The 25946-nt window shown below is 42.5% G+C and overlaps 1 protein-coding gene across 4 annotated transcripts in view; it reads right to left on the bottom strand.

The window, feature by feature from the left end:
• The window catches only part of astn1 (astrotactin 1), a 304706-nt gene that overhangs the window by 247453 nt on the left and 31307 nt on the right, over window positions 1-25946 (bottom strand). For all 4 annotated transcript variants that reach the window (XM_086203885.1, XM_086203887.1, XM_086203888.1 and 1 more), the window contains exon 2: window positions 5705-5886. In XM_086203885.1, the coding sequence (XP_086060011.1) occupies window positions 5705-5886 (182 nt within the window). The remainder of the gene's footprint in view (window positions 1-5704; window positions 5887-25946) is intronic.

Consider the following 25946-nt stretch of genomic DNA (forward strand, 5'->3'; position numbering starts at 1 on the left):
ACAAGCTCATTTGCTGGTTAAAGGGCGAGGGCACTCGGCGTGATAAAGTCTTGAAACTAGCAATTCTGCTTGCGCCACGTGTTTTTCCTTATTTATACAAAAATTTCAAATGGGTGCCATGGAGCTTTTTGCTTTTTTTTTTTTTTCAGGTTGCACATTGAAGAGACCTACAAATTTCCCAAGCCAGATTTTTCCTGAGTTGTTGAGCATGTTCAGTCTGCAAAGAGAGATGGAGAAGAAAAGTACAAGAATAATTCTTTGCATTTCAATAGAGCCCTAGCACTGTCAAGCACTCTGGCCCTAATAATGACAATTACTTATCAGGACTTAAGTGGTATTGCTGAAAAAAACCAGACATGCTCCTGACTGATTGTGTTTAACTTGCAGAATCATGCAGGCGATGATATCCACACAAACACACAATTATTTGTAGTGTTATCCATGGCTTTTCCTGAAATCCGAGCCTTGTGTACTTGCCATAGTTGTCAATCCCACAAGAGACGCAAAGATCCTCATGAAAATCCTTCTGCCTTATTGACACAAATATTCCTTCAAAAGAATTTCCTCGGGGTGTAAAACGTTGGTCCACAAAAACACATTCAGAGCCCTTAGACATACAAGTCTGAGAGTTACATTTAGAATAAAAAGGGGCGTTTTTTTTGTGATCCACAATCTTATTTGCCAAGTTGAGACGTCTTTCTTTACAGAAAGATTCTGCAGTGTGTCTTTTTTGGTTTTACGGAAGATGATATTTTTTTGTTTGTCCCCCCCACATATCTGATTAATATCTGTTACCAGAAGCTTTACCCTATGTTGCAGCAATACATCAATTTCAGTTTAATCTGGATAATTTTCATCCACATTATGCTGGAATTGACACAAGTTGTCAAATACAAGAAATATTGTGTCTTTCACTGCAGCAAGAAAAGACGATATGATGGAAGATATTTTTCACGTATTTGTTCACTTTCCTGTGTTTTCTGAGTAAAGATTTAAATCCAAACAGCGTTGAAGTTCTAATCCACCACAACAAAGAGACAGAAACAAAGGAGCAGCCAGGCAGCATATGATGCTGTCAACATCAGGCGCCATGCAGCTCTGGCAGACACCAATCCTCGTTACCTTTCAGGCTGAGAGGGCACAGTGAGGGGCTTTTTTTTTTTTTTTCCACACTACTGATCCACAGTAAAATCTTGTCTCCCGGGCTCCCGCGCAGTTGATCAATCCAAATCTGACCATATTGCCCAAAGTTTGCACTGTCCAGTAAAAGTGGTTGTATGGGCTGAGCCTGCAGCATTCTCTGTTCAGCTTTGCTATTGAGATGCTTCCTCAGCAATTCTGAGGTGGCAGCTTCTAGTATGAACGCACCCAGGAAGTGGCGAGGCCCCGTGCGCATCTAATATTCATATCCTTCCTGGTGTAATCTGATTACAAGTGGTCGGCTCTGCTGAGTGCGTTCACGCTTTCCTTTAAAATGTGTCTCCTGTGATCTGATACCACGGCCTTGTGCTGCATGCAAGTAAACACCTGCAGTTCTTCTGTTTGCAATATTTTAACCGGTGGATTTATGTACAATATTTAATACAAGGGGCACACATGAGTATGCGCTGGTTCATCTGTGGATCAACACACCACTCAGTCTATCACAGAGAGAGAGCAGCTGACAAGTGTTAGACTTTTGCTTTTAATAACGTTGCAAGCAGTGCAGCCGGTGAGGCTTTCCTGTGTTTAGCAGTTGGCGATTCAAAGCAAAAAACAAGAAATCACCGTATTGTCTCACTACTGACTCACGCGTTTAGATGTAATAATACACAACAGTTTGTGTGTTGAACAGTGGTATTTCCACTTAAAGTTGGTCCTTCAGTGAGGCTCAAGACGCATTTGCGTACCCAAAACACACTTCTAACAACATGTGGCCTAGACCACCTCCAAATGCGGTTCTACAGATCGGATCTCAGGACCTACTGAGTGTACAAGCCAGGTTTAAAGGCTGACCACTGACCGCTGATTGGGTGGCTCAGGACGTATTCTAATACCAGCTGTGATCAGGGCCTGAGTATCTACTTATTCACACTAAAGTTGCTAATCTGCATATTAGAGTTACACAATGTCATGGATTTGTAGTGGAGGGCTCGCTACACTTGGAAGCTGCACAATAATTGTATTGTATTAGAGAGACATCGGAGACACTGGCCTGCTATCAGGTTCAGATCTAAGTATAGTTTCTCTTCCCCCCTCAGCTGATAGAGAAATACTGCTGAACATCTTAAGCGATCTGGTTTGAGGCACATTTTAATACCAAGTGGGAACTTGCACAACTAGAGCTGTCCGCGCTGAACAGGTCCTGGTGCAGCACTGACAGCAGATGAGGGTTATTAGGACACTGTCTCCTCTCACTCATTACCTGCGTTTCATTTAGTTTCAGCTTCTTTTCTCCCCCCCCCATAAGTTTGCAAAAACATTCGGACAAATTGAAAAGTTATTTTATTATGTCAAGAAAAAAAAAATAGGAGAAAAACAGCACTTTTAACCCTTAAGCTTTTGCAACATATGAATACATAGAATTTGATTTGTATGTCTGTGTGCTGTATGCGATGATTATTAAATTGATCCACTGAGACTGTATAGGAAAACAGCAGCAGATTAAAATTTGCAAATTAAAATGAGACAATTGTGTTTAGCCATGAGACTCTGGAAGCGTCTCAGCAGATAAGCGAATCCCACTGTATTGATTATCTAATGGCATTTTAAATTCATATGTTTTTTTTTGTTTAATTGTCTTCATGAGAGCAGAATGGAGAGAGTCTGCAGTTCTCCATGCAGGAGGGGCTGGGACTGAGGACGTTAGTTGGAGCTGCTCTAGTGTCTCACCTGGTGTTGCTACATACGGTACACAAGGTTTGTCATTTATTATGGATGACCAGCTGTTGCCAGGAGGGTTACTGTGGTCACCTTGTTGGATGTGAATGCAAAGGGAGGCGCTTTGAACACTGCATGAGACCAGCCCACATCAAAAATACCACTGAGCAACGGGAGAAAGTCACCTCCCTTTCACACCTGAGCTCTTCGGTCCTCCTAAAACCAGCCATGGGGTGTTTTTGGTGGTGTTGGTCTGGTCCAAGAGCTCATCCAAACTCTGGTGCGGACCAAACAAGCCAAGTCTAGTGAGCACCGAAATGTGAGTCTCGGTATCCTCACTATTCTGACCATGCGACGTTTGATTACAATGTTTGGTGCACTTGACAAAGTCACTTCTCCTCTGAATCACACCTGAGGTTCAAATTTTGATACTGATCCACAGTTCTGCTGGGAAATATAAATAAATGATAATAACATCACCGGTGGAAAAATGTCTTGTTTATTTTAGATAGTCTGACTGGCATTGTGCTAAAAAAAAGTGCTTATCTGGCCACAGATCATCGTGCAGTTCATGCGCTGAGGATTTATATTCAGAGGTTCTCAGAAAGGTGGAAACCAACTGGCATGTTTCACATCTCTGGGCTCAGTGAATACTTTTTACTCACTTTAGTTGATACCTGACAGTCCGGCACTGTTTTACCGGGATTTCAAAGCACAGTAGTCAAACGTGGATAATTAAAATCAGAACTGGATTACTCACTGTTCAAGTTCAACCATTACAGCGTCTACGGATTACACCTTTGTATCCCTACATTCCGCATGAAAATTGTATTCCCGCCACATGAATCTAAAAAAAAAAGACATTTCATAGTTTCAATCATGTTCCACCTAAACTCGCATGGCTGAAGGTGACTAGATTCTACCCAGTGATTGCATCACAGGCAGTAAAAACTGAAAATGGGAACAAGAACTCAACCCAAGGGTGCAATTTGAGTGACATCAGCTGCAGCCATGTGATGACGGCCTTTCCTGCTTTCTTCATAACAGTTATAAATGCCAGAATTTAGAAAAGCATCTGTCCTTTAGTGGTTTGGATTTCCAATCAAATTGGTGCACCCTTAACTCAAAATGTGAGATGCAGCACAAGTGATAAAAATCCTGTGTAGGTACACATAAAGTGGGACACCTGGTAACGAAGAGACAGGTGGGTGCTTCAGCTAAAAGGCCCATAAAACAGCCTTCATAGGGGATTTTTGTCTCCACAAGGAGTTGAACAAGTGACACGCGTTTGGATTTATAGGTCAGGGCCTCCAGCCGGGTGGCAAGCTGCAGAGGGGCCTGGGCAGCACCGCAGCAACACCGCTTCCATCTGTTGTCACGGTCTGCTCATATCTGCATGCTAATCCTTCTCTACCCACACCTTCATGAAAAACACCCTGGTGGCAGCGCTGCCACCGCAGCTATTTCAGGATGAGGAATTAGCAGAGCAGGGAGCACAAAGACACAGACCTGCGGTTGATGGGATGTGAAATGCAGATAAAGCATGGAGTAAAAATGTGAAATTAGAGGGAAGAAAGAGAGACAAAAAAATCAAAGATGTAAGAAGCAGAACCGCTTACACTGGCTAACTCATTTCCTCATATATAGAATGTTGTCACTGTTCAAGCCTGTAAGAGTGCCTTGGCGTTTGCTAGCATATGCAAAACATCCGAGGGGATAGTCAAGGTCAGTTATTCGTCATGATTTGAAGGTCTTAAGGTCATTGACATTCAACGTATGTCAAAGCATTGCTCTCTCTCTCTCTCTCTCTCTCTCTCTCTCTCTCTCTCTCTCTCCAGCAGATGTAGCTACTGGCAAAAGTCTTCTCAAGCTGACTAATCATTTGTGTATGCAGCTATAATAAGCTTTCAATGTCTGGAAATACATATCATCCATCAAAGCATGATTGTAATGTCATTGGGCTGGAAAAGGGCAGTGGGAGAAGGTGTGGCATATCTAAGATCTAATAAATATACATTTCCTCAGGCAAGAGGGGAGATCTGCGGATTCATTTCCTACTCTGCCGACATGGCAGATAAGGTTTGATATATTGCTCGCATGCAAACGTTTACATTCAGCAACCAAATCTGTTACTTTTTTTTTTTTAAATAAATGAGTGTTTGTGCAGCGTCTGACATAAGAAGGGTGAAAGAACACATCTATTGCTTCAAGTGTAACCTCGTCTCCTCCCCGGTTGTGACAGTCTCTCTCACTCCAGGGTGAGCCTGTGTTTGTTGTGTCCTGTGACAGGCTGCAGAACAGCAGGACAGAGTGCACACCATGCACTCAATATGCGTTCAACATAAACAACTCAGGCGCTGCATTATCTTGTAAATTTGGGACAAAAGGATGATTATTTTACCGTGTTGAGTGAGTGAGTGAGTGAGTGAGTGAGAGAATGAGAGAGAGCGAGAGAGAGGTGTAAGACAGGGATGCTTTGTAAATGAAACACTTCTGGCACTAAAGCTAGCTATTGTTCCATGACGGACATCTGCAGGATTTATCTGCGTGTGCACTCAGCTGTTACATTTGGAATACGCAGGAAACAAAAACAAGAGGGGATAAGTTATCTTATCACATAGATGGTACCTGGGAGGAAACCCAAACTCAAAAACACACTTAAAAACTCTGTTGAATCTGACTAAATCTGAACCTCTCAATAAGGTCCTTTATCATTTTCACCTGCAAAGATTTTTTTTTGGGGCTGACAAACTATGTATCCTGCATGTCAAAATTTAAGAAATTATTCATCTAAATTCAAAATTGTGTTTATAGCTGCTTTGTAACCAAGAACAGAGTGTTTTACCATCACAGAGATGTGCAAGATGCGGAGCTCCTCCTTTGCAGAATTGTTGGCTGGATCTTCGGTTGGTTCGGGAAGGGTCAGGCTGCCGTCTTGGTGGTGGATGTGGAAGAGTAGCGTGCCATTCTCCAGCCACTGCTGCCTCCAGCGCACCAGAGGGATGTCCTCAGAGTTCCCAGAAATTTCTGAGACACACACAAGTGCGCACACACACACAAACACACACACACATACAGGAGAAACAACTGAAACGGAAGCCATTTACTGTCAAAGCACATATTTCCTATGAAGTGATGCCAACAAGAAGCTAAGCAGAGGCTTGGCTATGGCCTAGGCAGTACCTGCTATATACTGCAGCTCACCTACACACCCTATGTGATTTACATCGTGCCAAAGTGTCTTATTTTATGGTGGGCCTTCCTCTACTTTTGTCCAGGCAGCTTTGACAGTTGAAAGCAACATAATTCTCTGGTGCTAAGTAGAAATACGGTCGGTTATACCTCAAACCTGAAACCCCTCTACTAGCTGCCTGGGCTGAAAATCACTGTGGAGCAAAAGTCCGGACGACAGAAATTATCAAGATGAGAAAACTGCTTTTACTGAAGCAGCGGAACAATTAGATACAGCTTCCTATCACACCTCAGTCGGTTGCTTGGTGACAGAGCAAACATCTCCTGGCTCTTTGAAATATTAGAGATGAATGCCAGAACACACAGGCTGCAGAAATGAAAACATTATGAATGCACGGCAAAGCATTATGGGTGATTTTCTGTTACGTAAGTGTGAAGACTAGCAGAGATGTGACGAAGCTCATAAGTCAAGAGAATTGTGTGCCCTGACTGGAGGACATAAATCCAAGCGGAGATCACAGAGAGATCACAGACAGCCAGAGCAGGACTGAACTCTACCTTTAACACTAGAGGCTGCTGTCTTGCATTCTAAGGCTTCTGGAGAATATTTGCACTGAGGCTTTAACACCCACTTGTTGAACAGTTGCTAAGTGAGTCAAAGTTTGGCTGGCACAGCAGCGACAGTTAGGATGAGAAATCATCAACATAAACAATAATGAGGATCAGCGGAGAAAATGCCCAGACGTGGGAAGGCTCAAGTCGTCTTTGTGTGTGTGTGTGTGTGTGTGTGTGTGTGTGTTGGCATAAGGGATGACAACAGTGAGGGGGCTCCAGAGGAGTGCTCAGCCAATCTCACACCTCCAAACCTCCTCCTAAGCTTAGAGGTCTATATATACACAAAGCCTAACCCCCTCTCTACACCAGACCATTACACTAATTACTGCTCAAGATGTAGTTGCAAGCAAGATTTTTCTGCTGATCTCTGGCTTTTCCACGGTGTGCAAAATAACTTTTGGAACATGTATTGAATTTTCACCTGCACCACGAGGGTCTCTGAGGATTTCGAGCATGAATTCTTTTCATGGATTTGGTCTGCTGCATTTGAGGTTTATAATTCAAATGAAAGGTCTAAGCCTTGTCGTTAATTGTTGGTTAAGGACACATTAACATCAGGTCATGAGAGTCAGTGACAGCAGTTGTCTTCCGCCATTCGAGGAGCACTTTTTGAGCGATGCTGTAAGTACGGTAGAAATCCCACTAAATGACTGGGGTACTCCCCTCCATTTTTGCCTCCAAATATTTAAGTACCCATATAAGCAGCGACTTTGGGCAGCATGGCCACCTAGCAACCGAAGGATCGGCGGGTTGATGACAAGTGTCCTTGAGCAAGACATTGAACCCTTAATTGCCGGCACCTTGCGTGGAAGCCTCCATCATTGGTGTATGTGAATGAAGCAACATCCTAAATATGTATTTATAGAAATTTGATCATGTAGTTGCATTAAATAATTCAGATGTAAAGCAGTAATTTTTCTTGGGCTTCTCTTCAAGTACCAGGTCAAATATTAACGCCAACTCGCACAAAGACTGAATATTAGCATACTAACCAGTGCAAATATTACCTGCTGTAATTAGCATGTTAGTCCGATCAAACATGGTCGCACATATAAAAAGTGCGAAGCCTGAGCCTAAGTAAGTCCTCCAAAGAGATATTATTATATTATACAGCATGGTTGCGCTCACTCATCTGCCACAAGTAGCTCGCTAACTAGAAATGTGTTCCTATTGCAAGTGTGATCTCATGTGACCTCCTCACCCATAACAGCACTTACCTGCCCTAAAGTATTCATGCTGAGAGCAGCCTTCATTAATATTGCGTTAATGCTGCACACGCACACACACACACACACACACACACACACACACATATGCTGTGTGAGTGAACAGGACCTTCTTTTGTCAGAGAGCCCATTATGCTGATTACGAGCAAAGGACACTCTTGAGATACTGGACAATAGCCATAAGCTTGATATAGATTGGAACTTGTTTATACACTCAAATACTAAATGCTTTTACCGCATCAGAAAACAGCGTGAACGGGGAAAAAAAACAAAAACTGACAAACAAAAGAAAAAAAACAAAGCTCCATCTGACTAGAAATACAATTTAGAACCTAAATGCAAATGATGTGCCAAAGTGTGACAGGAGAGTGGGAGATACAATGAAGCAAAAAAAAAAGAGGAAGAGGAAGAGATGGACTAAGGATAAAGGGATTGAGGGAGAAGTGGATCAAAGTAATCTGATTACGCTGCATTATTAGGACGCCTCCACTCTTTACTCTCACTTCCTAAAGCTAAACTGAGGAAGCATGTATCAAGCATAAAGAGCCTCAGCCCATTCTTCCTTCCCATAATAGACTGATGGAGTACCTGGACTGCCTGAGAGTGGTAGACTGCAAGAAAAACCTTGTGACAGCCACAAAACAAACACTAATGGGTGTTTGAATTAAATGAGATGACAAAGTCAGTAAAGTAGTATACCCCCCCCCCCCCATCTCTTCTGCTTCTCCAGGCAAAACTGCTATAATTAGACGAAGCCAAACAAAATCCTTACAGAGGATTTAAGATTTAAACCAAAAGTGATGCAGAAGGTGAGACTAACAGGATAGAAATGTATAAATTAGAAAAGCAGCAATCACTGTCAGATTTTACATCCTGATACAATAGAGATGAATGGAACAGAGTCTGACATCAGCTCTACTTTAGCTGCAATGCAGTCTTTCATTAAGGGCCTTTAATTGGTGGTGGTGGTGGTTGTGGGGGGGGGGGGCATCATTTTGGGTGGGCTGCCAATTGTTGTGTGAAACACAAAAAAATTCCCTGTGTGAGCTGAGCTGTGTAATTCTTTTTAGATTTAATTGGTCGTGTGTCTGAGCCTGTTAACATGTAATAAACAGTAATAACTTCCAGTTACTTCAGTAATATGAGAACTTGTTTTTTACCCTTCTATCAGTCTTAAGTACACAAGTTGACTAACTGCAGTTATCTAAATAAATAAGACACTATCGCCAAAATGGAATTTATTGTTCTGTCTGTGGGCAAGAAAGTGCAAAAAAATAGAGAACCCTAATAACCCATTCATCCATCCATCCATTTTCTTCCGCTTTTCCTGTTAAGGGTCTCGGGGGGGAGTGTGTGTGTGTGTGTGTGTGGGGGGGGGGGGGCTGAGCCTATCCCAGCAGCCTTTGGGGGAGGGGTGGGGTTCACCCTGGACAGGTCACCAGTCCATCACAGGGCCAACACATAGAGACAGACAACCATTCACACCTACGGTCAATTTAGAGTATCGATCAGCCTCGTCCTCTCTTGATGTCTTTGGACTGTGGGAGGAAGCTGGAGTACCAGAGAGAACCCACACAGGAACAGGGAGAACATGGAGACTCCACACAGAGAGAACCTGTGCCCGAGCCAGGACTTAAACCCAGAACCTTCTTGCTGTGAGGTGACAGTGCAAAACACTGCCCAGAACCCTAATAATATGAAACTTTTTTTTTAAGGGACTATGGTCCATCATTGGGAAATTAATTTCCACTGTAATTAATTCATTTAATGTAGCAAATTTTACTATGAATTTGTTGACGTAAAAAAGGGTAACAGTAATGCCGAGGATCTGGGTGGTATAACTTCAGTAACACCTCTTGGCATTGATTTTGTGCTGAGAAATCCAAGGTCCTACCGAGGTAAAGCGGGAGGGAGACAAATTAATTCAATAATCCCAGGACATAAAAAAGAAGAAAAAAAAAACTGTGCTCACAAACTCACTATTCAACATCTGTTAAAAAGAAATGCTGCCGAGAAGCTCACTGGAAGAGTTGTAAATATTACTGCGTACTTGATTCTCTGCTAAAAACCACATTATACTGCATTACTCTGACTGCTTATATACTGATGGGAAGTAGCTAAATGTTAAAACAAAGCGGACATAAGCTCTGACTAACTGAAGAGTCCTAAACTCTATATTTTAGAGCTGTGAAGGAGAAAGCATCCAGTTCCCAAAGATTAAGCTAAAACTGTTATCACTGTAACAGCTTTTTCACTGGAAGTGAGACTCAATTAATATTCCCTCTAATATGGCAAAATTAATTAATTTAATGTATTGCAGGTAGAGAATGACAACGCTCTTGAAAGGGACATACAAATGAGTTATTGAACTGCGAACAAAAAAAAACATATACACAAATAAATACATGGAGTGCTCTTCTTAACGAGGTTACGAAGTGCTTCACAGGAATAGAGAAAATAGCCAGGAGGGAAAAACAGACACAAGATGAGCAGATAAAGAAGCAGAGAAAAAAAACACATGGATCATAAATTGTTGGGGGATTAAATGAAAATGGACGCGGGGGGGGGGGGATTAAATGACAGAATGCTAAAACATGGCACTTTATATTTAAGAATTCATAAATGACTTTCTGTTTTAGAAAGTCTTCAGCAAGGATTTAAAAGATGCTAATGAGGTAGGCCGCCTGGTTCCAATAAAAGGAGTGGTTTACTGTCTAGGGTTCGTTCGGTTTTGCTAAAATAGCATCTGAAAGCAACAGCGAAACTGTAGCTCAGCTAGCACGGGAGTCATATCACTGACTTCCTTCTGGTTCCTGTTAAGCGTGAAAGCTGCAGCGCTCAGTGCCGGGGTGAGTCTGTGACCGGAGCTCTGCCTCATACCTGCAGAAGGAGTGCTACAGTGGTCCAGGAGGTGTGATGACTTGCTGCAAATCAGTGGGAGACAGAAAGGATCTGATTTTCTTGCACTGAGAGGAGCAAGCAATGCTCAACATTCTTCAAACTGAATCCACAAGGACAAAGATTTCATGTTATTATTCAGCAAGCAGAGCCGACTGCTGACCAGAGACTGACCTAAGATTTACTGTCCTTCAGTTTTTTCGAAAAAAACCCATTTTTTTACATACTTCTTTTATTATCACATTCTAAATTAATTTTCTTTTTTTTAATTTAAAAAAAAACCCTCATCAAATCCATTCCGAGAAGTCTCTAAATCCCAAAAGTCAGCTTGCGTTGGAGTTCACATCCCCTCAGATTGTAATGCCACAAGTGTATTCTCTCTCTAATTCAGTTCCATTTAGACATCGATAACAATTGTCACATTACTCGGTCACCAGAGGGCACGCCGATAAGAGGCAATGACTTTGCAGTAAATTCCCCAAACTTAGCTGTAATAAGCCACTGTTGAAGTGAACGTGACATTCTCCAGCAGAGAGAGAGGCGGGGATGTGGGGAGGAGGTAGTGAGCAGGGCAGGGTACTAATTTCCAGATCATTATTCCAATGTGAACACTAATGTCGTCCTTCAACCCCGTCCTCCGACTAAAGCAGCTGATTTCTGAGCTGGCTGTCAAGTAGCCACTTAACACCATAAACAGAGAATTTAAGCCTCATCTTGGGGTGGTGGGGGGGTCGTGAGACCGCTCTCTCATGATGACCCTCTAAAGTTTAGACTTCTACAGAACACGTGAGGATCTGGGCTACTTGAATATATCCTTTTTGACCTTTGGAAATCTTTTGTTGGGCTGTTAAACACTGGTGGCGTCACCCAGGCCTCGCTCTGAGTGTGTTACATCATCATCCTGTCTTTGGTGAGGCGTGGAGTGGGCGGAATAATGTGGATATTCCCATGGAAACCAAGTTTCATCAAAACTATCCCTCAAGCTATAACACAATATACAGTATGACATGCAGGAATATGAGCTGATCTTGGTTTCGTTTTTATATTTGGGATTTATTTTTAAACCGGATATGAGATTATTAAAGATATGATAATGTACCAACTCGTGTAATGAAAACCTAAATATAGGGAATATTAAGGAGAGGTTATGTGGTGGGTGAACTGGATCTGTTTTACTCCACATATAAACAGTTGCTATGCTGCTGTCTTATCAGCTTAATAGAAGTCCTGTAGAAGCAGTCATAATTCAGCTTTTGTTCCAACAGCTAATTATGTGTTTTGCAACTCGGACAGACATCAAATAGCTTTAGAATGAAACTTGACCTATACAGTGAAGCAAGTCCCTCAAAGTTGGGAACGGATGTACACGTTGAGAAAATCTGACAAAAGTCCAAAGGTGGCAGTTTCTTATTGGCTGCTGCGTCAAAAGTGGTCATCACTTGCAAGATTGCTTTCATGGCTGTTGTAGCAGATCAGATTTGATCAGGAGTCCGGATTCTAAAAATCTGCCACATTCTTGAACATTTTCTGCTCTGTAGTGAGGTTTTCAAAGTAAAATCCACTGACAGAATTTCACAGTGGACAGCTCAGCACAATTCTTCCAGAGTGCTTTACGACGATTTCAAACACAAATATTCCTCTGGCAAAAACTCCCTGCAAGGAAATCTGTGATTCCACTGATTTGGCTTTACTTAACTGTGTTTCCCATCTGTTCTGAGCTCTGCCAGTATGTTGGTGCTGGCCCCGAAGAAAGCAGACGATGAGGTCCAGGTCCTGTCCAGCAGGTGCAAACTGTGACCCTGCTGCAGGGTTCCTCTGTCTGCTGGGAAGGGGAGTCGATGTCCCAACTGGCAGTGCCCTCTGCCTCCTGCCAGAGCTGCGACTACAGGTCGCAGGGGGCAGAAACGCCAGATTTGGTTTGTCTACAGTCGGTACACAGCTGCTTATCACACCAGGGACGGTGTGATTTCACCGGGTTCTGTTTCTCTGATGATAAGCACTACAGGGACCACTACAGAAAACTGCAAATGAGCATTTAACGTACACAGTCATATATCTATCTCCTTTATGTGGAAACAATCTCAACAAGACGTACAGTCACCGTAGCGAGTGATAATTGTTATTTATGAAGATCCAACTCATCGTGGCGTTGTGAACAAGGCTGATTATCGCCTTTACAAGGCCTACAAGTGAGTCAGTTTCTGCTTCTGAAAAATGCAGTGCCTGGTGTATACAATGTGGTTTCCATCATTGTAACAGTCTCAACTGTTTTTATTACACTGTCATCATACTGAACTCTTGGATTGCTAATTTTCTGTCAGATGCGAACGGGCATGTTTAATCAAAGATTTGTTTGTCTTATGGTGCTTTACGTTTCTGCTTTTAATGATCACCGCCGTCTCAAAACATTCTAAATGAGACACGCTGGGTTTTGCCTGGAAGTTCATTCACTCTGAATGATTTGGTCTCAATGTTCCCTGTCCACTTTTTCTCCGCTTAGAAAAATAATTGAGTCAGAGAAAAGTGTTTTCACATGGCGTTGTCTGTCGAACATTTGAATTACCACCCAGCATGATCAGATTTGTTTGGCTGAGTGCTAATTTACACATATTGCTCTGTCAGGAGTGTTGGAATTCTAAATAATAAATGCTGGAAAAGCTGCAACGGTCGAAATAAAAACGTCAACGTGTAATATTCTCAATAATTTATCTGTTGTAGGTGCAGGTCTGGATGGGATGGTGTCTGAGTCTGGCCCTGGACATCAGATAAAGGTGTTTTATCAAGTCGTTACTCACCCTAGCAAAGAAAAACACTTTCCTGTTCCCTGTTGGGACCGGACCGTGATACAATGTGCCGTCAAGCTCATCTGCATTCATCGAGCAGAGCTCTGCTCTGAAAAAAGGTAAATAAATAAAGTGCCAAAGACAGATTTGAAGGCCTTTAGAAAGCACACGTGTTGGGTAACAACTGAAGTTTTGCTATTGATTATCACAGTACATAAGTAATAATAATTGAAGAAAAAAAAACAAAAAAACCTTCAAAACAGCTGAAGACAACAGAATCAGGTCCAAGGCTAAGGGCTGTCTGTCAGTTTTTATTTATATTCTTGCTCACACTCTTCCAACATTTCACATGTTGCTCAGTAGGTGGACACACTAGAAGATGTCTTACAAACTCTCTCTATTTTCCAACACAGCAAGTCAATAATTCTGGATTTCTACTTTGAAGTGGGACACAGCCCCTGCACAGCTCTGAACATAGTAAGAAAGCAAGAAGCTGCACAGAAACGCGTTGTTATAAATCCATAACAGTCGATAATCACCGGGACAGTTTGAGAGCTGCTTCACTGCCAGAAACAGAAGAAAGGTCTCTTACAATTGTGACTGATTTCCTGTTTTAGAAAAAATACTTCATAAGGCTACTTGGTAGATAGTAAATCAAAGAGTTTTTAGCTGCTCTGGGGATTGCATAAGCTAATTTGCAATAGCATATGCTAACGAATGGTGACATAAGGTAACGAGTGCTGGTTAACATGTAGCATTAATGAACCAAACAGCGTTTTGTTGCTATTTTCATCAAGTTACTCGCTGACTCAAACAGAAAATATTCACCTGAGAACTGCTTTACTACGAATTTGGCTGATTAAATTGAATAAGTTGTGTGTGAGCACAGAGGGAATTAAAGCTGCAAGCAGCGTTGTTAGGGCCTGAGCCCCTGCGCGGCCTACGGCCGCGTCCTTGACACCGGCCCGAATCCAACGGTGTAATCGGCAAATCCCTAGGCCTTGTAGTTTAGGAGATATGAGCCTCAGTGCGCTGCACAGTGTGAGTGCAGAGCTGAGAGCTGGCCTTTTAAGAGCCCCTCCCTTCTCTGCTCGCTCTCTGCCATCTCTGTCAGAGTGGAGAGCAGAGGAGGATTTGGCAGTTTAACTGTGAAACACAGTCATAACTCTGCATATATGGGTCAAAAGTGGAATGTAAAGACATCAGTGCGTCGAGTTTTTTCTCAGGAATTCAATGGTGTGCTTTTTGAAGGTTTGAGTGTTTTAATTTAGAAGCGACAAGTGTTTGTTTGAGAGTATGTACATGAGGGCAGAGAAGCTCCAATTGTGGTTTCCATGACTACAGTAAACAAATCTCTGCCATCTGTGTCAGAGCTGAGAGCAGAACTGAGAGCAGAGCTGAGAGCCGGCCCTTTAAGAGCCCCTCCCTTCTCTGCTCGCTCTCTGCCATCTCTGTCAGAGCTGAGAGCAGAGCTGAGAGCAGAGCTGCCAGCTGGCCCATTAAGAACCCTTCCCCCGCTGCACTGTGTCTGATCTGTGCTGGAGTGGAGAGAGTGGAGGATTCAGAGAAATGTAGTGTGTAAAAGCTGAATAAGTCGTCATACGTTGGTCAAAAGTCACACAAAATACCATATTTTTGTAGGGATTTTTGTCAGGAATACAGTGGTGTGTTTGTAAAAGCTGTGGAATGTATGGTGTAGATGTGAGAAGCATTTGTTTGAGAGTATGTACCCTGAGAGGACAGGCTCTCCCCATAGACTTCCATTGTAAGGCGAAAAGTGTCTCCCCCACTTTGACGGCTCATAAAATCCAAACCGAGCGCGTAGTATATTAGCCTTTAAAGATTTTTGAAGAGCACAGTTGGGAGAGTAATGTGTGAAAGTTTGGAAGCCCTGGCATTTACGGTTTAGGAGGAGATAGATTTTGTTCGGGGCGCAAAATTGTCCAAAATTAGACATTCGTGTCCAAATTGTGGACATCCTGTTACAGTTAGGTCAGGGGTGTGAGTGTATGATTTATCCGTCTTGATGAGACGAGTTCAATGGTGTTTGTCCCATGTCTGTAGGACATTCCTACAGGCTGTGGCGTGGTTTTTTGTGTATGTAGGTGGCGCTATTGAGTAGAGCACCTTTTTTTTTTTTAATTATCGAATTTTTCGCCGCACCCGATGTGCTTACCAAATTTGGTGAGTTTTCATGCATGTTTAGGGGGTCAAATTTACTTTTGAAGTGGCGAGTGTGACTTCGAAACATAATAGGGTCTTCGCCAGGGACTGGCTCAGGCCCTAAATATGTTACGATGTTCTCATAAGGCCGAAACATTAGCGTGTTTGTTTGACATGGCCAAAATAAATTAGCAAAATTAGTGAAAAGCCGCCTTAAGATGTGTGTGTGCTGCCCGTGTACCTTGGGAGTACTCACTGCTTGGATACAAAATAACTTTGGTTTAGAACAAGAAAAAGACTCGGTAGATGCATGCCATTGTAGTTTTCTTTGACAAGAACTCCAATGTATCATCTCATTGTCACACCATAAAAAAACACATCAATTCTCTGGTAAAACAAACACTACATCTCCTTCTGGGCGCAGCCATCTTTCCCCTACTGCTCCTGATAGCTCTGTTACAATAATCCGTCCATTCATTGTCTATACCAATTATCCTGTGCAGGGTCGCAGGAGCTGGAGCCTATCCAAGCTGCTATTGGGCAAGAGGCAGACCACATACAGACAATAATGAATACAAATCATTGTGCGAGTAAAATGGTAAGAAATAAACGTGCTCCACTTCGCCGCCCCCCCCCCCCCCCCGTCAGTCATTCAGCCAGCTCCTCTCTCAATCTCTTCACTTCTTGCACTTTCCTCACACGGTTTCTGCAAAACACAGCGACTACTGAGCAGTACGTAGTCATGGCGTGAATAATCACGTTCCTCGGGTTTCTATAGGAATCATTTCAGCCCTGCTGCCAACAGGATCACCCTGCCACACGCAACACTAACACACGGGGCGGTAAAATGCCCAATTATGTAGCGTCTACCACTCTGGTGAGTACTCACTCTGCTATTTTCACTCTTAACATTTCAAATTGTGACTCCCTGTGCTAATTCCCAACCAGAATCCAATTTAGGAATATAAAGTAATGGGATGCTTTTAGGTGTAGCCCCACTTCCTGATTTAATACTGTAAGACTGGTGGATTTTTTTTTATATACAAAAAACCCTGGTTAATGTTTCATGCAATGTTGCATGCGGCACCGTATCTTATTAAAACAGCACGTGGTGAAAACAAACACTAGAGACACAGACTATAGGGTGCTTGTCTGATTTACATTTAAGCATTACCCAAAGGGCTGAGAGTTTAATGTGTAGAGGCGGGCCAACAGATCTGTTTAAGGGAGATCCGATGATAAACAAGAGAAATGCTCTTTTTTTTTCAAGGACTGTTTGCCCAGTGGGACAAGCGGGGGGTGGGGGGACCATATGGCCATGGAGCTTGTGCCTGTACTGGGATTTAACAGTAGCAGAGAGCCTGTGTGTGTGTGTGTGTGTGTGTGGGGGGGGGGGGGGGTAGGCTGAAGCTATTCTGCTCACATCCTCATGCGGTGTCAGGGGAAGCTGCCCTTTCTTACCTCCCCTCTCGTAGTTATAGCTCCTGGTTAGAGAGGAGAAGGTGGAAAGTGAAGGGGAGTGTGTGTGTGTGTGTGTGTGTGTGTGTGTGTTGTTGTAAACAGGCAAAGCGAAGGTGGATGGAATGAAGCGGTAAGGGGAAAACCCCACCACCACCAGTACCATTTTACAACAACTCAAGAATGTCAAGAAACACAGTAGTTGGGTCGTTCACTGACAGAAACAAACCCATGTCCCCGGGGTGCTTGCTTCTGGACTAATTTTAAGGTGTTGGTTATTTAGACTTGCCAATTTTCTACATGAAGGAGAATAAAAATCGGAGCAATCAATCAAAGTCTGGCACTCTTAAAAGCTAGCCAACACAGGACTTCAGGTATTACCACCAAGACATGCAGCAAAACGATAATTTGTGGTCGCTTGAGAAGTTCTTTGAAAAATCCATGTAGGGTGATTATATATGAGACGTGGAGCGTATAGAGGACGGGGGGGAATGGTCCATTTCAAGGTGAGCTAAGATCACAGGAGGTTCTGCCAGCAGCCGCTGTAAAATACATGGAGCGCTTCATTTGATGAGATTCAACAAGACTGACCCCACTTGGCTGTGATTAGAAATTCTACTAGTGCAAAAGTCTCTCACACAGACACACACACACACACACACACACACACACACACACACACACACACACACACACACACACACATACCCTGCTCAGTTTCTGCGAACGTGATCACAAAGATGAATCCCATTAAAAGCCAAGCAGAGCAGATGGAATGTATCGCTGCCAAGATTGCAAGTATCAGAAATGGTTTCGACAGGTTGCTAAGCAGTTTAAATGAAAGGCGTCAAGGCGTAATACATCACTGTGAGTGGAGGCAAACAAAGTAAAGCTGGGACTGTGACCTCTGCTGCGGAGTGGAATAAATAGCTCCTTCCCAAGTCAGAGACTCAGCCCACCGATGTGTACAGGTGGAATTAAAGCTGCCTCCTCTGGAGTCTAGTTGATGTAATCCTTCGAGTCTGTGCTGCCTCACCTCAGGTGAATAATACTTGCAAGAATTCAAAACGACATCAGGAAAAAAGTGTTGCAATGTTTTTTTTTAAACATTTTTCTGTCAATTTTTTAATGTCAGTGCTTGTCAAACACTTTGGTCAACTGGTGTTTTCATGTGCTCTAGAAATGAGTCTGACTTATCAAATTATTAATAATTACATGCCCAGTTGATAACACGATCCAATTCACTTTGGCATTTCAATGAAAATAAAGTGACCAGTGTGAAAAAACTGCATCCTGTGTGTGTGTGTGTGTGCGTGTGTGTCTTGGTTACACTGTACTAGTAATGCCTTGGTTTCACAGTTCAGCAGAAACGCCTCCTTTAACTCACCTCAATATAAAACAGATTCTAAGTCTTTTCGTGATGGGATTAGTTGACATTATTCAACCAAATCTTCCTGCATCAACGTCATTGCACAAATTCAAGCGTTGCTTTTGACTGGATAAACCAGGCAACCGTACAGACACTGCTGCTGCTCTCCAGCCATGCACTCCATCTTGATGTTGTGACTTAATTCAACACTCTTCAGCCGTCACAAAGGCGGCGCGCGCGGTGCAATGAACCAAACAAACACCAAAAGCCATTTGCCATTCTGCGACGAAGAGCAATTACTGATTTCTGTTATGTCTCATTGGTTTACCCATTTGTTCTTCTGCAGAGCCATGGGTATGAAAAACAGCTTAATCTCCATGTAGAGGAGATGAGAAAATATATGTTGATGGAGGAAAATATCTTAATCCCCATTTCACTCTCATTCCTCGCTTGATCAGCTTTCATATGTTGCTCCTACCTAATCCATTTTAGTCTCCTGTCAAGCATATGGAACATGGTTTAGAAGTTCGTTTTTTTTCTTTCTCTTATATCTAAGATTAAAGAGTCTGTGGCACTATATCAGTATCCACTTGTCTATGGAGGAGGAGGTCTAACTTACTCCCACACTTAACCTGTCCATTTCTCATCAGGACAAACGACAAATGTCCTCAAGTGTATTTTGAGAAGAAAAGAGCTTAATGGCTGAGAGAAAAACAGATTACATTGACCCTGCTACTCAAGTCACCTTGGATACTCAGGGACTGATTGGCATTTCCAGCCAAAAGAGAGACGATATTTTGCATTCTTGCCAAGTAGCACAAGTACGTCAGAGCTGCATGAGTAACTACAGTAGCTACTCCTCATCATCTTACCAGAATTCATGCTTCAATGGCACTGGTGGTTTTGCCTCCACAATGTAATGAACAAAAACACTTGAGGCTTAATTTGTTTCCCCAGACTCATGACAACTGTTCTCTCAGAATTTAGACAGAGTTTTAAGGGAAGACTAAAGGCAAAGCAAAATTACAAGGATATTCCCTGTTCCCTGGAGAAGAGTTAAACACATCACCTACCACCCCCAGGCAGAAGAATGTAACGCCCTGCCACTCAATCACAGATCGCTACATCACGACCTATAGATGCTTGTCTCTGTCCAAGAGTGCTGAAGCATGGTGAGAATGTAATCTACAGCAGCAGCCCCAGAACACGAGGGTGTTAAGGAGACAGACATAAAGTGGCTGGAGCGTAGAAAGCCAGGCAGAATAAAACCACAGCCTGGAATGATACTCCTCTGCTTCTCCATTGTTAGAGACAAAAAAAAAAAAAAAAAAATCATCTGACTCTGGAAGCATCTGTCTGGTTACAACCTGGTTAACTAAAAACGGCAAATAGTGACAACTTAAATAGCTGTTGGTCATCCGAACACCTGAAATAAACCAGGTCTGGCTGCAGTGCATGATGTCACGCTGGCTGTGATACGGTGACGTATGCATTTGGGGACCTCCCAAGACAAGTTTATAAAAAAAAAAAAGAAAGAAAGAAAAAAAGACAAAGTCAAAGCAACAAGCCTGAGATGTTTGGGGCTAAGCTCCCCGACCCAGGATCCTACATTCCCTCTGAGTTCTTTGCTTGGTTAAAGCCAACAAGCTTTCCAGCTCCGTGCTCCCAGTTTGAAACACAAGCTTTCTGCCTGACGTGTGCAGTATCACAGCACATAACTGAGGTTACGATAATTGGAGAAAGGACAGGCTGCGTCGTACGACTGTTTTCAGTGCTTCCTCCAGTAAACAGTGATTTGTTTAAACGTGGCAGGGTTCCCTTTTCAATAAATAGCAATTGTTTCATTTCCTTTGACATTCGAGGAGCCGGCATTTTTTTTTTTTTTTACATCAGTTGGTCAGCTTTTCCTATATTTCACAGCAGTCAACCCTGTCATGATAAGAGTGCCCTAACCCAGTAAACTAAACTCCCACTGGAGCGGAAATCAAAAGCGACATTATATGGAATAGTAGCCCTTGATCTCCTAAACCTACACAAGGAGGTCATCTTTATACTAAAGCAGGTAGATGATGAAATATTTCTATCATTTGCAGTAATAAGTGTTCATAATTACATCAGAACCAAACCTCAGAAATCTTTATGAATCTATATTGAAATGTTCTTGCGCACAAATTTGTATATAAACAGGACAGGATTGGTTTTCCAGAGGGGAAGCAAAGCATGATGGGTGTTTGTTGCTCTTGGAACAATCACCCAGGACGGTTAAGACTTTCATGTTATGAGAGAAACACAATAGGTGTCAGGAGCACAGACAAACAGCCATCAGGCTCAGATTCCTGGCTGTGAGACTGAACTCAGGGCTTAAAAAAACTTCCTGTCATGACTAAGAACACAATTCTCTTTAGGGCTGTAGTGATACACTAATCTCGCGATACAATACAATACATGATATTTGGCTCACGATCCAATTCGATACACTTACATCCTTTTATGAAAGATTTTAAAGGGACAAAGTGATTTTGGTGACATCTTGTGAGTGTTCCATTGACTTGGATTGAATTAATTGAACTGAAAGCATCAATTACACAACATAAGGCTCTGACTGGCAGCTTTCAAATGCTGGACAAAATGAATCCAGGATGTGGTGAGAAAATTAGTTTCATTTATTGAAACTGAGGGCAAATTGTAGCTTGCAAGCTTTTGAAAAGTAAAGTGAACAATGGAGACAAGAAAATCTATGCAGCGCATCGACTCTGTGAGTGGCAGGTGTCCAGCCAATGATACGATACAGTTCACGTAGGCTACGCAGCCAATCATAGCATTGACAGTGGTTGCGCATGAGCCCTGCCCACACACACTGTGGTGGCACCGTGGAGGTTAGCTAGCTAACAACAGTGCGGCAGAGATAAGAGACGGGGACAGTAGATCAGCGGTTGAGTTCTAAACCCCGAAAATATTAAAAGTAAACTAATAGAAATTGCTGCTGTAATTTGATTTGTTTAATAAGCCATGTACCTTGCTATGCTCCCAGGTGTTGAACAGGTGTTTGGCCACAGCGTGCACAACTGATGTTGCTCACAGTGATTCTCAGTGTGCTCAGGGAGCTTGTGTGTATGCCCAGACACAGGAAAAATTAGAGGGAACAATGCTCGCCGCCATTCTCCTGAATGTCTCAGCTCTAACCAGATGAGAAAGGCTTCGGGTTCTGGGTAACTAGAAATGCTCTACAGCGACACCAGCGGCTGGCAGACCCAATTGCTCTTCCTGCAAAGTGCGGGACACGGGATTTGAATGGGGCTTAAAGCATCGATACTCACGGCTGAAAAATCAATACCCCCTGCGGAAACAAAATATCGATATATATCGCAGAATTGATCAAATTGCTCAGCCCTAATTCTCTTAGAACATTTATGGATTCATCTTTTCAAACAGCAGAAAGAATAAAGTCACTGAAAACTGATGAGCGACACCTTCTATTCTACGAGCAATCCCGTGTGTTTTTCTTTTGTTTCTTTTTTTTTCCTTGAAAGCGCAACGTATTTCATAGAGAGCAACTGTCTGCGGTGGGGAATGCAGAAGCTAACGGCGTATGATGGCCATGTAGACAACTAAAGCTGTGACCCTTGTGCGATCCACTAACCGTACACAGGCTCTCCACTTGGCATTATCCCACTTCAGTTAAAAAACAAACATATGAGAAAAGCACAGCGATTTGTATAATCCCTGACTCTGGAGTCAGTTGATCCCCCCACCCCACCCCCTTTACTGCAGTTAGACATGGCCATCCTCTGGAAGGCTGGCTGTAGACAAAACATCAATGCTGTATGGATTGAATAACAATGTAAGCTGTTGAGTGTGGCCTGAAACACACTAAAAAATAAAGGCCTCAACATCCCTGATACCAATAAAAACAAGGTACTGCAGGCTTTAACAAATACTGATTACATTATATAAAAGATGGTCATATACTGCATCTACAATGCATTCAATGCTTATTTACTGCAGAAAAAAAAAAAAAACTTCCAGACTGGAATGTTATACCTGATAGTAATGACATAACAGAAATAAATGCATCTAAAATAGAGAGGTAGAAATGATGTTAATGCTAGCTTAATATCTCAGTGTCTGTGTAATATCTTATATCTACAGAAACTGTCAGTCTGGCACTTCATAATAAAAGCTGAGATTATTATGTGCACATGACGTGCTGCTGTTAATTTGCGGTTGAGGCATGTCTGGTCATAGAAGTTGACATCGTGATAAATGCCGGATGAGTGGCGGGTGATGAAATAAGGAACAATTAATGAGCAAAATAATCAGTGGTCTGGTCAGCTGACAGTTATTCATGAGTGACACGCAAGGATGCACACACAGCTTCTAAGCTTCAACAGCCTCCCAGTTTGCTGTTTTTTTTAAATCAAATTTCTTAACTGAGTGAACAAGAGAGTAAGAACTGAAAGAAGAACCGAAAAACACATATCTGATGTTCTTAAAATGTTTTTTTTTCCTACACCCAATAGAAGCTGCTCGTTATGATTTAAACAACAACAGGTGGTGTGAAATGTCGTGCAGCTGCTATGATTCATGGGAGAAAATAATTACTTCATGTGGGTGATGAGTGAGTCATGCAGGCTAACAAACTCGTTTAATGCTTCAAGTCATGTTTAAAACGGTCAGCCTATCAGTACTTGCTGTATTTAAATCTTCAGTAGCTTATTGTAGCATGTAAGCTCACGTGTAGCATGTAGCTTGCAGTGAATAAAAAGAATAATCAATCTTGAGTCTTGATAGCTCTACAAAATTAGAGTCACAGATGCGTACTAACTGTTTCCAGAGGAGATCTAACCATGAGTTGTACATTTGTTGAAGTTCCTGTTTAACCCTTTCTCTGCTGTTGACTAGGTTTTCTCATGTTTTTGATGTTATATGGTAGGGGGCGCTGTTGTGTGCCTTGTGTTATGGTACTGCTCTTCAAGATACAACAACAACAAAGTAACAGCTTTGGACACTGGAAGACACAGCAGACGAAGCCAGCGTTCCAACAGCCACTTTTGTGGTTGGAGTTGTTTTGAGTGTGTATAATCATCCTGGTGTATAAAGTGTGTGCTCTCTGGAGAATTTATGCCTTGTATGTTCACTGCAGCTCCTGTAATCAGGCTGATAAATTAGCCTTAAATACCCCGAGAAGTGGGACTGACAGCCATCAGAACACTGCAGTCTGACCAGCGTAAATGATTTAAACCGGAGCTGCCTCTGTTGCAGCTGGCGTGGCGAGCTCCTGATGTGCACGGCTTTATCTGTCGCACGCAGGAGGCCCGACAATGAACTTATCACCATCCAGGCATTTGGAGGCATGTAGCTATAACTGCTGCTCTGACCGAGAGCTGCCTCTCGGGTTCATTGATCATACACACCACCAGAACCTAATTTAGAGGCCAAGTCTTTCAAACCACCGCTTTGGAAGAGTTTAAAAAAAAAAAAAAAAAAAAAGAGGCAGAAATAAAGAAGTTTTGCCAGGTACTATAAAAAAAAGCTTCTAGTGAAAAAAAAAAAAAGTTCAATAACTTTGCAAGGACCTCCACACCCTGCCTGTCAACTAGCTTCTAGGATTTTGATTGAAGCTCTGCACAAGCCTGCAGCAGGGCTTTTCTACCACCCCACCCCACCCCCCCCCCCCCCCTTTGTGGGCGAATCGGTTACAGTGCCACAGGAATACATAAAAATTTCAGTGGTACAGTTTCATTGAGGGTCAGAAAAGGAAAGAAAAACACTTTTGGGGGACAAAACTCTAGTACAAACAAAGATCATTCTCTGAAAGCAGTGGCAAAGAGGTGGTGTCACAGTAAAAATGAAGAAGTGCCATCCCATAAAGGCCATTTGTAAGCTGTGCAATGTGAAAAATAAAACAGGGGGGGTTACCTTGATATGAAGAACAATGCACATGTACTGACATTGTTACTGTCACCGATATTTCACAGGGACTGCAGAAACGGCTGAGAAATGTGGAGGGATTTAATTTTAGTCGCAATTCTCTCTGTATCTGTTCATTCAACCAATTAAACAATAAAAGGAGTTCTAGTTTGATAAAAGGCAAGTAGAACATGCCCCCCCCCCCACATCCAGTCTACCTCCGCCCATCCTGTCAAAAGGACAGAGTGAGCATCACATCAAACGGAATACGCCGTCTTGCCCCTTGCAATCTTGATATCAGGAGCAAATTGAAGGTGATTTTCAATAACTACTCTGACAAGCGGCAATAGGCGGATCAAAGTCGTTCCTGCCATCTGACAGACTGTAAAAAGAGAGATGGTCTGATGCTCTCCGTGTTTCAAGTGGATCATAGCTTGGTTTACACGCTCACTCGATAGATTGAAATCGTCTGATTGCAATCTCTTTTGCATAAAATGTAATCTGAACAAATTTAAATTTTTGTCTATACTTATCAAAGCACTAAAAATGATGAGGTTTTTTTAATGTTCCCCTTTCTCTCCATCTTCATTCAAAGGATTTGCCTTTTTGAATCAATAATCTTACTTTCTGTTTAATTGAGTAGAGGTTAGGAGCTTTTGCAATACTGATTATTGCAGTACGAAGTAAAGCACACAGAACTCTTTATTACACTCTGTTATCAGAGGAAATACTATTAATATGAGGCTTGAACAGGACACCCTTTTTTTTCCACTACCCTAACACAAGCTGAGCTGCTAGTGATCGAAGTCTCTCACACTGCCTACGACTCAATGGCCCATAAAATAATGAGCAGCACAGAACTAAGGGCCGGTCTTCTGTAGATCATTGCCGGGGGCCCGATGGCACTGGATATCATGGCTGATACAATGCTCCGTGATTTGCTCTTTGCTCTTTCCAACAAGGACGGCTGAGGTTTTTTTTGTTTTTGTTTTTGTTTTTTACTCCAAAACAGTGTTAGGGTTAGCCATCCCAAGTAAGTGTGAACCATGCCGGAAGGTTGTTGCTAACACTAGTGCTAACTGCTAGCATGGCTGTTCTTTATCAGAGATACATTGATTACCTGCTGTGTCTTTAGATATCATTAAAATCTCTGTCCAGACATGATTTTTATGAAAGCTCAGATGATTGGTGGGGGGGCTAAATGCAAACTTTATTTATTCTACTCACCTGCAAGCAGGGTAGTCTTCTTCCCTGATCCAAAACTCAGTGATGCCCCCATGACATCACCAGAAATCGACATCACCAGCAGCTGAGACTTAGGCTCAGCCTAGTATTGTCAGAACATTCCAGCTACGAAATGAAGATCACCTTGATAACCCATCTGAGCTCTTCATCAATGGCTATCCGCTCCTGTGATGGGTTATAGGTGATGTTTTCCCGTAAGTGAGAAAGTAACAAAAAAGAAAAATAAAT

The sequence above is a fragment of the Aulostomus chinensis genome, chromosome 5, assembly GCF_037954235.1.
Source record: "Aulostomus chinensis isolate RoL2024-O1b breed Wild chromosome 5, RoL_Achi_v1.0, whole genome shotgun sequence".
In the NCBI taxonomy this organism is placed as follows: Eukaryota; Metazoa; Chordata; class Actinopteri; order Syngnathiformes; family Aulostomidae; genus Aulostomus; species Aulostomus chinensis.